The sequence below is a fragment of the Lingula anatina genome, chromosome 1, assembly GCF_051362555.1.
Source record: "Lingula anatina isolate TDL-2025a chromosome 1, LinAna3.0, whole genome shotgun sequence".
NCBI classification, from domain to species: domain Eukaryota; kingdom Metazoa; phylum Brachiopoda; class Lingulata; order Lingulida; family Lingulidae; genus Lingula; species Lingula anatina.
The window spans coordinates 6060416-6077887 of record NC_141767.1 but is presented as its reverse complement, the minus strand read 5'-3'; the positions used below and the strand labels follow the sequence as shown (position 1 = coordinate 6077887).

At 37.5% G+C, this 17472-nt stretch overlaps 1 protein-coding gene across 4 annotated transcripts in view; it reads right to left on the bottom strand.

Annotated features, from left to right (window-relative positions):
• Positions 1 to 17472, bottom strand: part of LOC106155907 (unconventional myosin-XVIIIa) — a 58796-nt gene that overhangs the window by 3621 nt on the left and 37703 nt on the right. For all 4 annotated transcript variants that reach the window (XM_087000792.1, XM_087000793.1, XM_087000794.1 and 1 more), the window contains 16 exons: positions 17359 to 17448; positions 16596 to 16715; positions 15260 to 15377; positions 14842 to 14969; positions 14460 to 14614; positions 11735 to 11858; positions 4236 to 4334; positions 3875 to 3976; positions 3024 to 3134; positions 2632 to 2755; positions 2196 to 2323; positions 1647 to 1760; positions 1152 to 1268; positions 791 to 874; positions 466 to 603; positions 29 to 214 (listed from right to left, as the gene is read on the bottom strand). In XM_087000792.1, the coding sequence (XP_086856918.1) occupies positions 29 to 214; positions 466 to 603; positions 791 to 874; positions 1152 to 1268; positions 1647 to 1760; positions 2196 to 2323; positions 2632 to 2755; positions 3024 to 3134; positions 3875 to 3976; positions 4236 to 4334; positions 11735 to 11858; positions 14460 to 14614; positions 14842 to 14969; positions 15260 to 15377; positions 16596 to 16715; positions 17359 to 17448 (1938 nt within the window). The remainder of the gene's footprint in view (positions 1 to 28; positions 215 to 465; positions 604 to 790; positions 875 to 1151; positions 1269 to 1646; positions 1761 to 2195; positions 2324 to 2631; positions 2756 to 3023; positions 3135 to 3874; positions 3977 to 4235; positions 4335 to 11734; positions 11859 to 14459; positions 14615 to 14841; positions 14970 to 15259; positions 15378 to 16595; positions 16716 to 17358; positions 17449 to 17472) is intronic.

Below are 17472 nucleotides of genomic sequence, written 5' to 3'. Positions count from 1 at the left end.
TATTCACAACCACCACCACATTACTTACTAATTCGGTTTTCTTCTGACTAGCTTCCAACTCTCGTTTCTGCACGTCTCCAAACTCCTCCCGCAGATCTCTGAGCTGCCGCTGACTTCTCTTAGCGTTCTCTTGGGCTGCCTGCTCCTTGGCCTGAAGGTTGTCTTTTTCTGTGGTAAGTTTTTCTACATCGGCTTTCAACTTAGTTGTGCTTGCCTGTGGTGAAAAAATATTTGTATTTTTGACATTTTAAAAATACAGATGAAACGCACAAATTTTAACTCCTGCTAGAATTAAATAAGCAAACTGTTTTAATCTGTATTAATTCAGAATTCACCACCATTACCTGCCCAAAGAGCTGTTGGAAAAAAAATAAGACACCATTCTTAAACTGACAATTCTATATTATCTAGTTACATCACAGATTATTCCATAGGAATACTGAATTTGAAATCTTTCCCACTGACCTCTAGTCTTTGCCTTGTAGCCAGCTCCAGGTCAAGTCTGGATTCCAGTTCTCTGCATTTGGACTCCAGACGGATCACCACTTGTTTATCTACATAGTTTGTTTCTAAGTATTCTACTTTGCTTTGTAATAAGGAATTCTGAAACAACGGAAAACACTTAGTAAGTAAAGGAATATACTTGCTCATAGAGAAATGACTAGACACTTTCAATGTTTCTCATACTTTACTTCTAATACAAGAAACATGCACAAAACCAAATCCTCACTCCAGTTTTGACCAGGTTAGATTAACACAGACATACATCTGCAGCATATAACACAGTTACCTGTTCTCTTAGCATTTCTCTTTCTTGCTGCAATTCCTCTAACCGCGTAGATTGTTCTGTAAGATTTATTTGGTCAACCGATTGCTGAAAATAAAATGAGAATTTTGAGTTATAATTAACATGAAACTAATTTAATGACTCCAGATATGTTCATACTAATATGAAACATTGCATCTGTCAAAACCAAGTTACCTTATATATATTATTAATTCTATGACAGACAATACAAGCCGAGCACAAAAACGGACCCATACACACATGCACGCACAGGCAAACATTTTTATTTCAAGCCCTACTGAAAAAAGTCTATAGTAGTTATCACCCTGTATAATTACATCAGTCACATGTTAACTTAATTTACCTGCTGTACTACATTTTTGTATTTCCTCATCAACTCATTCATTTCTTCTTCCAAGTCTTCTAGCTGAGTTTGTAGCTCAGTCTTGTCTCTGGAGAGTGAAAGGCACCTGTCTTCTGCCTGGGAAAACCAGGAATTAAGAACATAATTAATACCTACAAACAAGTGGTTACAAACTCCTTTATTATACCAGCTGTCAATATAGATTTGAGCAAATAAATATTGAGTGTAGTGACTGAGAAAATATAATTATCAAATAAATAGAAATAACACTGTCACCAATTTGACAAAATTAATGTATCAAATGCAACTGCATGTGTCACACTGGCAATCAAATATACAAAACTTGAATGATACTCTTATCAAGAAATATATGATGCTGTAGAAATACAAGAGGTACCGCCTTACAATTTCTCAAATCTCTTCATAAAAACATTTGTTTTACATGAACTGCATTCAGAGATAATGAAATAATTTTCTCAATAATCATATTCTTACATCTGACTTATTTCTGGTCATGTCCTCTAACTGCTGTTGGAGGTCCTGCTGTTCCAGCTCAATACCTTTCCTGGCTTTGATAGCTGCTGATGTGGCAAATTCTGCATCCTCCAGCTAAAACAATACAGAAAACCAGATATGTACAATAATGTGTGGGAATGACTTAAGTACATAAACAAATGTACCTTAAGCCATTTTTAATAAAAATGGAAAAAATAAATGATACACCATTTAAATTAATAATCACATATAAAGACCTCAGTACTTCACATAGATAGCTTATGCACTTATTCAGGTCATAAATAAGCGTGTAATGTATGTAAGTAAATAGACTCCACTGTCCACTGTTCTTAAAAAAGTTTCAATAATTCATATGACAGTCTTGAACAGGAGTGTAATGTTATAGTTAACACAAGTGCTGGGTTGTTTCTTGCACTCATCTTTTGAGGCTTTTGAGGTGCTTACCTTATCCCTGAGTTGTTTAACTGAGGCTTTTGAGGTGCTTACCTTATCCCTGAGTTGTTTAATTGAAGCTTTTGAGGTGCTTACCTTATCCCTGAGTTGTTTAACTGAGGCTTTTGAGGCAGCCCCTTCTTTGCTCTTCTCTAACATAGTCTGAGCATCCTTTAGCAGAGCCTTTGTCTTTTTAAGACCTTTCCTTAATCTCTTTTCAGTTTCTGAAGACAAAATATTCACGGATTGCAGTTTATCTCAGGCATGAGTGCATTATTTATGGGTGCAATCGGAATTTTTATCTTAAAATTTACCAAATTAACTTTTAAGATGCATCACTAAACAGCAGGCCAGGGATGTCACTGACAGTAAATCTAAAACTAACAATGACAGAGGCTTTTTTCCTAATTTACTTGAACCAAATTATCCAAGGCAAATCTTATTCATCTATTACGGCCAATCACATTTTCCATGACAGCTAAGTGCATCCAATCATATATTCTGTGACAACTTAAGCGTCTATTTGGCCTACCTTTGTCTCTTTTGGGTGCTTTCTCTGCCACCTCCTGCAACTGCCTTTCCAGCTCTCTCTTTTCTCGTAAAGCTTTTTGCTTTTCTTCATACTCGTCCTCTACCTGCACCTCAAGCTGTCGAACCTGTTGGCAATGGAAATTGGACTTGATTTTTATTGCTGCTAGTAATTTTTGATTAGGAACTGCAACTGTTAAGTGTATTTGAGTGATTCGTTAAAATTTTTAGGGGATAAGGATATGAGGCCTTTCAAATAATGACATGCTCAGAACACCTTATGCTTCTGTCAACTACACGTTATCTTTTTGTTGACAAATCAACAGATTCTTATTTCATGATTAAATCAAGAGCTGACAAAGAATACTGGCACACAGTTCCTAACCCCTAAATTACCTTTTTCTGAGTGGATGACCTCATTTCCTCCAGCTCGATCTCCTTCTCCTCCATCTCCTTCTGATACTGCTGCCTCAGTTTCTGCTGGTTCATTTCCAGACGCAGCTTGGCCTAGCAGGAGCAATGACACGACAATTAATGTTCATATTCAGAATAATACAGTTTATTCTAGCAAGGGATTTTGTCAGCTGTGTTACATATGCACTCAGGATTGCAATAAGAAATAAAATATTAGAGTGGTAATAACACTGAATTCATCTGTTGTTTGAAAAATATATTATTTTAACTGTTTATTCTACTTTCTTCCATTCCATTCTCCCTTCACCATACTACAAATTGCTGTCCCAAGTTGAAACCTCCCACCAGTTGTCAGAAATATGATAATTGCCTGAAATCAGACTTCACCATCTTGTTTTCACACTACTTTATTTAATCTGTGCTTCAATCGTACATTCATATAAAAAAATTCAAGTTCCCTTCCGGCTTTCTATTCTATTTCATGTTCAGAGTTAACAAAAATAATGTCTTTCTTACAAGCACTTTGTGTGCAGAAAGTCATTTGTCTACCACAGCTGTGCTACATGCTTTATACTGTACTTAATGACGGAGACAATGATCTAAATTGCCACCCTTTTTATTTTTTTCAATCACTTGCTATGGGAACATGCTTTGTTTCATTAACAAACACTGACCCGGGGTCACTCATCTAATGGACAAACTAACTGTTAAATACAGGCTGTATTGTTACCTGCCATATCATTAATATGACATTAGTTGCACCTGTTAGTTTTGCACCTAAATTACATTACGGGGATTGTACTGTATTCTACAGGTAAAACCTGTCATCATACCTGTTCTAGTTGCTGGATGGTGCCAGCCTGTTCATCTAACTCCTCCTCCTGATCCTTGGTCTTCAGTTCCAATTCCATCTTGGCACGTTTTAGGTTCATGATCTGGAAGGAAAAAAACAAAATTTACCGGTTTTCAACTAAACATTCACATTATAAGTTTTTATGAAGAGAGTTTGGGAAAGAGTTTACATCGGGTACATTTTGAAACCAGGTTATGGTCATTGTATTAATTATATGTACACAACCTTTTTTCTATACATGAATAATTTTTCATATGAATTCTTTTTTTGCTGTTTAGTAAATACGATAGCTGATAATTGTAATTAAAATGGCAGTTGAAATGAAAATTTCATAGCCTTGCCTCAACATCATCCTTAGTTCCCAAACTAGACAAGTCTCTCAACTCTCGCTCCAGTCGGTCTACTTTCTCGTTCTGTAGTTCAAACTCCATCTTCAAGTTCTGAAAAGATGAAATGTACTACATTAACATCAAGTTAAAAAAAAAGGTTAAAATATGTCAACCTAATAAAAATTAAGCAAATGATGAAATCAGCTTCATTTCACCTTGCTAATTTCTACCTGCCTTACCCATGTCATCTAATATTTGTGTTTTTACTAAGAAGCTTTCCAAACTTGGCCAGGTCTCAGAAGTCACTTAAAGCCTATGTTACAGTATTGGTATGACATTGCACCCAAGTAGCTTCAGTCCCAAAGAAGTCTAAAAGAATCCCACCTGTTTAAGGTCATATTCTGCTTGAACCCAACACTTGAAGTCACTGCATCTTGGTTAAAGTCAAGCTATTCTAGCAGGGGTAATATGTTATGTTTCCTCCAATATTTCTTACCACACAATGTCTACTTGCTTAAGCTCTGCTGGACAACAATACTACTGAATTAACGAATCAATGAAACGAGAAAAGTGTCATTGTGCCTGTTTAATCTTTGATAACTACATTGATTTTGCTTCCGCACAATCAATTTCCTTTGAAGTTTCCTGCTTAATTGTTGTTCCGTCATAAATCATTATATAAACAGTAAGACGCAAACAAACGTAAAACTCTCAGGTGATAAAATTACACCCTGTCTTTTCAATCTAGGACCACTAAAGATGTGTGAGAATTTCCTTTTTTGGAGAGAAACCAGAATCTGGCAAATTTTTAAAGAGGCATTTGAACGCTCAATTGATACTTCACAAAATAGGTTAAGTGTCAAGTGTCTCTGTGAATGTCATGCCTTCACTTTGAATGAGAGGAGAGACCCAGTTCCTAGTTCTGTTAATAAGCTGAAATAATACAGGTGATACAGGTGACACCAGACGTCAATGAGCCAGACAAGATAGTGTAAGAGACACGTAGAAAACAGCAGATGAGACGCGATTATAGATCTGTCAATGGAGTTATGGTGCAGAATGCCTGACATGTGCAATCTGATGTGCCATATCAAAAGGGAAATCATCCCAAGTCCCTCTATCTGCCATCTCCTCCATTGAGACACTTACTGCCCCCTTGGACGACCTTTCATACCTCATCCTACATCAATTGTAACATCAATTGTCACAAATACTTCAAGTGCTGGAGCATATCTTATTCAAGTTTACATACATGTGGGATACCATGGTGTATTTATGTGTGTCAACACTCAGCTATTCACAGCTTTGATTTCACTGTGTGGTTAGTGGTTAATTCTATTAGCTAGTGTTAAAGAATGGCTGCATCACTCTTTGGCATTCGATAGAACTACACAGCCAGCCAATACCAAACATGGGCACCATATTCCTGCATGGTATTATATCACTGAGATGTTGGCCTAGTGTCCTCAAATTCAGAAACTCATTTATTACTTTCTTTAATGCCTTTCACGCTCCAGGACAATTGGTCACTGTTGCTGACCAATAAACACAAGAGCCGTGTCCAGATACTATCTCCAGGTCATGGGGCTGACCCCATCTTGGTCTACTTAACGTCTCACTTACTGAGGATGAATGGCTAGTGCCCTTCTACATGTGTGTGCCTCAGAGCAATAAACCCTGTGTCTGTGTGGAATGTCTCATGAGATGATGTGAGGAGTAATGTGTTGTAAGATGAGGTGTTGTCTGGGTTCACTTTGTCGGTGAAGCTTAAGTACAAATTTATTTACATTCCACAGACAACCATCTGCATGGGTGTCACAGAATTCCGTTGGTGTCAGAGAAAATTTACATGGAAACGTGCATTAACTGCACAGAGTTGCATTATTTTAGTCTAGAAGGGAGTAAAACCTTTCCATGTATATCCCACATTTCAAATTTTTAACTAAAAACTTCTTTGTATCCACAGTTTAGTAAATGTGCAGTATACATAATGAAAACTGTTCAGAATTGAGACAGGGTGTGGTAGGAAGAATTAGAGAGGTGAAAAAAGTAACTATTCTTTATGATAATAAATTCAAATCCTGGTTACGAGCATCAGCAGAAGCCTTTGCACTAAATAATACATGTATAACCAAAACTCAGGTTTAAGGCGTAAGCCACAAGAATGTATACATTACTTTATACCCATTAAACCTCACTTCAACAAACTTTCCATACACATAAGTGGACATTTCACAACTTGAGGCTACTCTCCAGATAAGAAGATACAATGACCACTGAATTGACCATAACACCTTGACCACATGCTAACCACAATAATCTGCCCCTCTCCCCAACTCCCATATACAGTGTGACCAATCAGGCAGAAAAATCAATAGAACCAGCTAAGAGTAACATTCTGGGACCAGTGCTTGCCTTGTGTACAATGGCCAGGAATGTTGATCTCCAAGATAAACTCTACATCAATGGAATCAAAGCTAGAAGTTATAGCTGAAGTTATGTCCTGTTTTAATATTGAAAACTTTGGGAGCTTTGAAGGAAGAGGGATGAGGGGATGTTGAATGTTTTAGCCTCCTGGATAAAAATGTAGGGAGAACATAAATAGATATAAAAAAGAGATCAAACCTGTTTTATCATCATCTATATGACAAAATAGGAAAGTATAAAAAAAAGCTCCCTCTGCATGAAGAAAAATAGTGATGGCATCTTTTCTAAGTCGATTGAAAAGCACTGGCTGTATTCAGAGCTTTCAGATCAGCCTTTCACTGAAGATTTCCATTAATTTCCCAGCATGATGCCCTGATGTAGCCTGCGTATCCTGTATCTATCTCCACACCCTGACACTCCTATTGTAAACCATGTCATAGAAAGGAGAACAAGTGATTCATTATCTCATGGAAAATGATATATTACTTTCAAAAAGGCCTAAATTAAAAGACACGTGGATCTTCATGATATTCAGTTACAACCAAAAACTACTAGTACACACCTCTGAAGAAGTGCTGCATGAACCTAATGATCAGTAGATTAAGTGCAATTTTACATACTTATAAAATGTATTGAACCCATGCAGTAATCCCCCTACCTCTCTATACAACTCTTCCTGTGAGCTGTACTGGGGCAAACACTCTGTGGTCATCATGCTGTCCAATACTGAGAGTGACCAGTTATTCAAAATGCGCCTTGTGTGTCTTCTTTCCTATAGTCTAATACGTAACCAATAGTACTGCAGAAGTTTATGCCATTCACTGATGACCTTCACACAGTATTGAATAGGTTAAATGAAGTAATCCTGTACAGAGACAGCCTGTGGTCAACTCCTCTCTGTCCACTAGCTGGTCAAGCACCTGGTCAAACAGCTGGTCAAACGCCAGGCAATCTGTCAGAGCAATAACCCAGTCCTTCCTGTGTCCAATATTCTCCTAGCCATCCACTGTGACATGTAAATTGTAGGTCTTTAAAGTCCACCTTCACTAAGCTCTACCTGGCCACTGCTATTATTTAATCCAGGTGGAAATGACAGGAGATAAGCAGGGCCACTCACTGACTGACCCCAGGTCCTGAGGAACAAAAGTAACCCAGCATGTAGACTAAAACCAGAGAACAGTAACACAACCTGTGTTCTTAAATGAACTGAGTCAGAGCTCTGTGTGCCCCTCCCCTGCTGCTTGCTAAAGCCAGGTTGTAGTACAGAGTGAAGAATGAAATGAAATGCTGCTATGACATGCTAATCTCTCCTCTACACAACCAGGCTGGGCTGCTCACACAGGACTGTCATTATGAACTGATAGTATCTCTGTAGACATGGATCACTGTCAGGTGGGAGAGGAAGGCACTATGAGTGCTAGAACTCATGAGATGTCATTACTTAGAGAGGGATAGGGAAAGGGGGGAGAGACATGAGACGTCATTACTTAGAGAGGGACGATGGAAGGGGGGGGCATGAGATGTTATTACTTAGAGGGATGTGGGAGGGGGAGGAAGACTTTTACTGCTGGAACTCAAGAGACGTCATTACTTAGAAAGGGATTGGGGGGGGGGGGGGAGAAGACAGATTTTCAAGTTTACATAGGTATCTATTTTTTTCTGTCAAAAGATGGTCAAGAATGGAAGATGGATCAACAAAGATTATTTGGAAGACTGTCAGAAACTATCTCTGGATCTGCCCCTGATCATGGCACTGATACTACATACATAAACTTTAAACTGAACAGAGAAGCAAGATGAAAAGATGTCCAATTGCAACCAACATCAAATGACAGCCAAATATATGATTTTAGTGACATAATTGTACTCTCTTTGGCTTGTTTCCCACCCATTCCTAACGCCTCATTTAGAATGATGCCAAATACTTCAGGAAAGGACTGAGAAACTGAATTTGGTAGCATGTAAAAGTGTGATCTGGCATACATTAATCTTAACTCCTACACACAATGTCTTTATGATGTAAACCTTCCAGTATTTAAAAAAGCAGGGCACAAGTCACTTGTGTAAAACTCTCCATTAATCCCATACTGGTTTTGCCTTTAATACTTTTCCTTTAATGTCCAATATTAAATTCAAAACAGTTTGCCTATAACTGCTTTCTAATTCTTCTTAATTTCCATGGACTTAATGCAAACATCCATGTTAATCCAAGAACATGTCAGTGCAATAATCCTACTAGTATTACCTGTGATTTGAGTCTTTTCACCTCTGTCTAACCTGCCTGACTATAGCTCCTTGACCAGTGTCCAGTCTTTCCATACTCCCCGTGTCCAGCCACTCTCTGGACTCCACCATATCCCAATGTGTATGTGTGTACAGACCATCCAAACCAAGTCAAATATTAGCTCTCAGCTGTACACAGGGCAGACAAACATGCCATTAGCAAGCAGTACTTGATGTAACTTCTCTATAGAAAAACCTGTTTCAAAAGCTGGCCTTTTCTTTTTATGACTGCTGCATGGCTTTATTATCTAAAGGTAAACTTTGCCAGAGACCCAGCTAAGTCTTTCAGTAAACTGGTTTTGGTGAAATGAAAAATATGACCATGAAATAAACATCAACTTGATACACCATGTCAACAGAAAATCAGCTTTTACGGATATTTGTCAATAACAGTAACACATTGTAAGACACATTGTGTGGCATTTCAGTGTCAGAATTGCCATCACAATATCTTAAACATACTTCAAAACTTTAATCAAAACTATGCAGTTCTGGTTAAAAATATGTACCTTGCCATGTACTTTTAAGTGATCATCTGTCCTTAACGACATCTTACTTGACACAAAAGTAATAATGCTTAATGTAAAACTTGCAGTTGATAAAGTGACTTGAGAAATCATATCTTAAAGCAGAAATAAACATTAACTTGGAGCATTGTGTGGGGTTATCTACATTTGTAGCTTACAAAAGCATTATCACCTTTTCATGATATCAAATCCCACTAAAGTTAATGCCTCGATACGTTTCTTTACTGAGTATTTAATCTGAATCTTTTCAGCACAGTAGCCATTGAAAGAGAAATTTTCTTCAAAATAAAACAGCCAATTCACAAGAAATTCCCTGATATATACAACTAGGAGCAGAAGACTTACTGAATAAGCAGCGTTATATATATCCATGAGGTGAAGTTCAAAAACTGCCACAAAATAAGTAAATTCCCAGGAACCTCCTCAGCATAAATGTCAAAGCCTTGACCATGTGTCCTTACACAACTGTTTACAGAAGTGGCAAGAAAACACAGTGACAGCAGACTTCAAGTTTTCTTCCTCTGGGTAAAAGCAGCTAGGAACCTGCACAGAAGTCACAGTTCTTTTTCCCTGCTTGGGTGATCACACTTACACACACACAGCAGCCTAGGTGATTATGGGTACACCGATTGTCTGTAAACTACCCTAAATGAGGGTCCTTCTTTTCTATGCCCGCTGTAACACTAGCTCTGTGCATAGAGCGCCAAATTACAGCCTCTTGATCGCACACCTCAATTGATTTGAAAAGCTCTGGCATGCGAAGGTCCTGGCCTTTGATCACATTCTAATGTAAATAACCACACAATAGCCGCTTAACTCACCCCCCTTTAGAAACTACTTGAGCGCACACTGTGAATGCGGAGGGAGCACATGCTGTGTATTGAGGGTCCCTGCTACTGCAATTCTATGGGAGGTCTGTTGATCTAACATGTCTAGCTTTTTATGTCAGGTGTTCAGCTGCGACAGAAAACTTACTGAGGCAGCGTGTATTTTCCCACAAAAGGAGCACCAATGGGGTGGACCTGGAGGAATAATGGGTGGCAGGGAACGGTGTAAAACACGGCCCTATCCTGTAGGCGTGATACCTGTCCCTGATTTATACCTATCCCTGGGCTATCATTATATCTGGCAGGGCATCATTTGAGTTCAAAGTTGATAACACTTACATTTTGACAAAACATTTGGATGATTTACTCATAACCAGTGTTTTACCCTATTATCAAGTAGTTATTGTAAAAGGCATTTATGAACTGAAAGTGTCTAAAGACTTTCTGTAATTCAAACTCTAACAAAGCATCTATTGTAATAAGAGGTGTGTGTGTGTGTGTGTGTGGAGATTCCTGGACAAATGTTATTATACCTGTCATATGTCTGTATTACAAAAGAAACTCGAACTGAAAGTTAGAATAGTCTTAATATTATGTTTCCTTTGACCCAAGAGAAATCAGTAGTGGTTTAACTAAAAGAAATATTGTACCTGTCTTATTAAAAGAATAAACTGAGCATTTATCTTAGAATGAATTATACCACCATTTGTCTTTGAAAAGTTACGGCCAACTTTCTTTCATGACGTTGGCGCCAGACCATTATCAGACAGTTATGCAATGTGTAGATGACTTATCAGGTGTTGGACTGTGGGTTATGCCATGAAATGTCTGCTTTATTCAATATGACATAATCTACCATGTTAGACCTACATACAATAGATCTTAGAGCCCTTGGAATGTCAAAAAGCAACAACATTTTGGGCTTAGCATCAATCCTGCCATCTAGTGAGTGAAAGAAAACAAATACAAATAGCCATTTGATACACTACAATGATTCCAATTTCATGCTCTCACTTAAGCTGAAGTAGACAAGGACCTAGTTTTCCCCAGATACAATAACCTGATAAGGCAGGCCCAGGGGACAGGTCTGGAATCGCCAACCATGAGATGGCAGTCTTGCCTCCTCTCTTTTCAACCTCTAGCTATAAGCCTAAATTACACTTTCTGTGGCTGTAATTCTTATAGTACTGATCATAATTCAAAAGTTATATAATAGTTATATGTTCTCTCAGGGACCTCTCTTCTCTTTGCTATTCACTCATAATCAGGATGTAGATACACATATAAGACAAACACTGCACTGTATAAACACGTGTAAAACATTTAGCAAACATCTTGGTTGTGATTTACATGTGTTAGTTTAATGGGCCTTAGAACAAGAGAAAAACTACAACCAAAATATTGTGTCCACTTCTGCTTTATATCTAGAACAATGTATCTGCCATACCTCCTGCTCCCTCTGTAGTGTTAGCTTCTCTGCCAATATTGTATCTCTTTCATGTTGTAGTTTTTCTCTGTGTATTTTTTCATCCTTGAATTCATCCGTAATTTGGTGGAGCTCAGAATCAAATCTAAACGGACAATTAATAAAGCAAATAATTTCATCAGTCTTATTATCCATTAATGTGGTAAGAAACTATTTACAGTATCTCATTCTGCTTTTATAGAGTTAAAACTAGAGGATCAGAGAGGCGATACCGCCTCCGAATATTGTACCACCAGCCGGAGTAAGCGCGATCGTATAGGCCCCCCCCCACAAAAAAGGGACACCACCACCAGTCTTGTGCTTGACATGCTGTAAAAAATGCAATCAACAAGAATTCTCAAAATATGCAAAAAATATATATAACTAAAATGGTACAATCAAAGTTCAGTTCATCGTAAGGTAGGTCAAAGGTCAATTTCAAGGTCACAGTAAATTTCCAGTATATATAACTTCCTATTCAAGTTCAACAGTAACTATGGACCTATCTCTGCCAGTTTTGGAGATAAAAGGGAACAAAAATTTGTAAAGTTCAATTCATGATAAAAAGTAGGTCAAAGGTCAATTTCAAGGTCACACTCACGTTGCCAGTATATGACTTCCTATTCAAATTCAACAGTAACTATGGGCGTATCTCTGCTAGTTTTGGAGATAAAAGGGAACAGTACATGGTTAAAAGTATGTCAAAGGTCAATTTTAAGGTCACAGTAAATTGGCTGTAATGACTTTCTATTCAAATTCAATAGTAACTATGGGCGTATCTCTGCCAGTTTTGAAAAAAAAAAAGCATTAAAAAGTTGCAAAGTTCAGTTTATGCTGTTAAGTAGGTCAAAGGTCAATTTCAAGGTCAGAGTAAGATTTCAAGTATATGACTTCCTGTTCAACTTCAATAGTAACTATGGACCTATCTCTGCCAGGTTTGGAGATAAAAGGGAACAAAATTTGCAAATGTCAGTTCATGGTTAAAAGTATGTCAAAGGTCAATTTTAAGGTCACAGTAAATTGGCTGTAATGACTTTCTATTCAAATTCAATAGTAACTATGGGCGTATCTCTGCCAGTTTTGAAAAAAAAAAAGCATTAAAAAGTTGCAAAGTTCAGTTTATGCTGTTAAGTAGGTCAAAAGTCAATTTCAAGGTCAGAGTAAGATTACAAGTATATGACTTCCTGTTCAACTTCAATAGTAACTATGGACCTATCTCTGCCAGTTTTGGAGATAAAAGGGTACAAAAATTTGCAAAGTTCAATTCATGATGAAAAGTAGGTCAAAGGTCAATTTCAAGGTCACACTTACGTTGCCAGTATATGACTTCCTATTCAAATTCAATATTAACTATGGACCTATCTCTGCCAGTTTTGGACATATAAGGGACTAAATGTTATAATTTTGGAGTTACAATAATGTGCCATAAATTTCCTACAGAAAAAATTAATTACAAAAAAGAAAAGGTCATTTTGGTTGCAATTCTTGAAATGGGAGGTGCTCAGAAGTTCCAGATGTTCAAATTTCATGAAATAATGTCATTTTTGACCAGAAATTGTCTGCCTTGCCAAGCCTTATGTTTTATTTTCCCAGGGTTCAAAATTTATTATCCATTACCGTACTGCACATTTTGCTTTCACCACCAATATGTACTTTTTGATACAGCGTAACTCGAAAACCGTATGGAATACAAAAAAACGGAGACCACCTCCAGTGTTGGGCTTTACATGCTCTACAAAATGCAAAAAAGAATGGGTCTCTAGCATTAACGGTTCCTGAATTAGAGAAGTTTTCAGTTTCGGTATCTTATGGCTGCTGCTCCCGTGAAAATGCACCGATTGACCCCAAATTCACGGAGATGAAAGATGACCCGAAGGGCAACACTTTCCAATAATATTATTGGTTAAGTCTGTGTAGTGTCTGAATAACAGCGCAAATAATTTTTTTTTCGTAAAAAATTTCAATTTTTTGAAAATTTTGGCCCGTTTGACCTTGAAATAAAGGTCAAAGGTCAAATCCAAGGGCATATTTGAAATCTACACATATGACTTTTGGAAAGCCGTCTGTAGAAATTTTTCCCATAATTCCTTCCGAAGGGTAGATAATTAGCATTTAATTTTGCCATTTTTGGACAAGGGTGCATTGCAATGAGTGCCACACCTAGACCCCAATTCCGACAAAGCCCAAATTTTACGTGGAACGAGTTGAGATTATAGGTGACCTAAATCCAAGAGGTGGGTACAGAGGCACTTACCGTCTAGGAGGAGAAGCGGTAACGGTGAGATGGCGGCGGAGCCAGAGGAGCCGGCGGAGCCGCAGGAGCCGGCGGAACATGCGGGTCGGGACTAAAACCATGTGTACCGCCAGCGCCTACGCTGGTGGTACAATAATCAAACTGACAAAACAAACTTGGTTTTAATAAAACATATACTTCTTTTTTTTACTTTTATATTTTACTTTCCTCTCTAATGGAATACTGAAAGTATAACAGGGGCGGATTTAGGCCGTCTTCTGGAAGACAGTCAGATTTTCAAGTGAACATTGACGAGTATCTAATTATTTTTTGTCGGAAGACGGTCAAAAATGGAGGACAGATCAACAAAGTTAATTTGGAAGCCTGTCAGAAAATATCTTTGGATCCGCCCCTGTATAACTTGCATTCTTTTTAAAACATCCATATCAAAATGTAAGAAAGAATTCCACTTACTTCCTTTGTTTCTTCTCCAGCTCAGAGTTTCTGCTAAGACTCTCCTCCAGATGGAGCTTCATGTCTTGCAGCTCTTGGTTCACTCTATGGGACTTCCTCTTAAAGCTGCTCGCCTGGCCTTGAGTCTCCTCCAACTCCAGCATGGTCTCGTGTAACTGAAGGAGAAAAATAGAATGATGGCATTTTATACAAAAGTTTGTTGTGACACATCTCTAAAAATTATGCAGTTGATTAGGTGCAGATACACTTTTATCCTGCACCACTTGGGATTTGTAGTGAAAATTAAATGACAAACATTTTCATCTTTTATTTTGTATTACAATTATATATATTAAATATCATTGGTTCAAAAATTTTCTGTACTCATCAGTAAATTGGTTACCTTTCTCTCCAATTGTTTCCTCAGACTCTCATGCTGCTCTGCTATCTCATCTTTCTCTTGTTGAACCTTCCTCTTGGTAAAGTCTAACTCCCTCATGGCACGCTCCCATCTCTGCTTGTATATGTCACCTTGACGAGAACAATATAATGTATATGGGACAGTGAACAGAATGTGTTAGGTGTGACAGCTCACTGAGCACAATTGTGCTGGGTGTAACAAAATGAGTGGATCAATACTTTTGCTTTATATGTCTGGCTAAAAGAACAGGTAACATAAGGTGCAAGGTGTTAATTCTAATGGAACCACCACATCTACAGTTGTAAAGTCAACATAGTAACAGGTTATATTACAAATTTGCGTCAAATTCTACCATTTCAAAGTTGAACTCAATATAGAACAAGAGAAGTGATGTGCTTACTTCCATCCACCTCATCCTCATCCATTTCATCCTCGAGAGAAGAAGCGGTCCAGAGCCGCGCCTGCATCACCTCCATCTCTAACTGCTCATTTTTACGCTGCATGCTGTTAAACTTGGTCTGGAATTAGAAGATATATAATTATAAAATATTACAACTGAATCCATGCAATGCACAGTGCATGTAACCAGCTTTTTTTCTCGCAGACAGAACTGAAAATGTTTGCCGATTAACCCAATTAACAACAAGTACCAGCATAGCTTAATCTACAATACCCGACTATTCCACATGGTGACATATTTATACAAGTGATAAATTATAACAGTCCTACCACAAGCTGCATATATTTTGAGTGCTCCATGACAAAATATTGCTATCTTTTCAAAAGTTTCCCGGTCTTAGTACAGGAATACTTTCCTGTTTTCCCAGTGTTTTCCTTTAGGTGAAAACAGGAGGTCACTGCTCGCTACTGGCCAGACACAACTACAACCATGACCTGCCTGTTATGCATAAAGATCTCGACTTCTGCTGTTTCACAACAAATCTGACCAGAAAATTAAATTGCATTTTGATATCAAGAAATCTGATCCTAATGTATTGGTGGGTCACTGGGACTTCCAGGCTGTAGCCCCAGCTCTCCCATCACATACACTGTGGCCTACAGGAAATGCAGAAGTGATATTTCCTATAGAACTACAGGCACTGTCAGCTCAGCTTCACTATACTTAACATAACAATGTCTGTGCCAGAAATCTGGGGAAATGTAGTATTATTTTAATGGATGCCACTTAAAGGACATGGTTTTATATAAGAGATTTTGCCTTTGAATATCACAGAATGCCATGGTAAAGATACTTATGCCAGCACTGTACAACTCTTGCAACTTCTGATCTTGCTAATTTTCAACATTATGAATAACCATAGAAACTGTTACCAAGTTAGATTTTCACTGTTATGGAAACATCACCAAATTATTTTCAGAGGGGATACACAGGAATCTTAAAAGTGAATATCCTGTTGTCAGATAACAATTTACAGAAGGGCAAGGCTATATATTTGTATCTTATGGTGTACTCACATCTACATCACCTGCTGCGTTAACTTTATATCTTCTGATACAGTCACTTTTATTTATCTTCTGGTGTATTTACCCGTATATATCTTTACAAGTATTTACCTGTATATCTCTTTGTGTATTACCTGTATATCTTAATTACTATTTACCTGTGTATCTTTAGTGTATTTACTTGTATTTCTTTAGTGTATTTACCTTATTTCCTTTGTGCATTTACCTGTATTTCTTCAATGCATTTACTGCATATCTTTAGGCATATTTACCTGTATATCTTTAAAGTCCTTCTCCAGCCTCATCCTCTCAGCTGTCTCTGCCTCCAACATCTCGGTGGCGTGGGTGGAGGTGGTGTGCTCCTCAGACAGATCAGCTGTCAGCTCTGTACACTGGAATATACAGGGAAATAAACACATGTATCCTGGTTATATACTCCTATACAGGAGACCATCATACAGCTTGGATAAAAATATTAACAGGAATGGCCTTTTCTTCCTTTTTTAAAATTTACAAAAATATTTAATAACATTAAAAGGAAAATGAAGATCTCAAATTTGAATTCATGAGAAGCCTGCCATCTGTTTTTTTTTTTTTTTTTGTTTTTTTTTTTACAACAGATACAGGTGCTTTAATCATTCTGAACCAACTGTTTTCATAACAACATGTTCATGCTTAACCAGAGGGGAAAGATAAATCAGAAAACAAAATAGTTCACAAAAAGGGGTTTCAACATGGTAAGTTGGATGCAACTTCAAATGAACAAGATTCAGTAAGCAAAGTAGATTTATTAAGACAGTAACAAAATAGCAAATTAATATTTTTTAATCCAAATCTATAAATTTATTGGTTCACTTCTGCTCTAGTAAAATGTTTACAATGACCTTATAGGTATGATATACAGATCTAACAGGAACCAGAAGACAATTCCTACACATGGACTATATAGGGCCATATACACAGCCTGGTATTGGACACACCAGAGAGATTATCTATAAAATACCTAACAATATATGTGTGTATACCCAGTCATACCTTGATCTCCAGTTTGTCACAGGCCTGCTTATAGCTGGTCTTTTCCTTCTCACACTTCTCAAGCTTCATCTTCAGTGACTCCAGTTCCTCCTAAGAAACATACAAACTTATAAT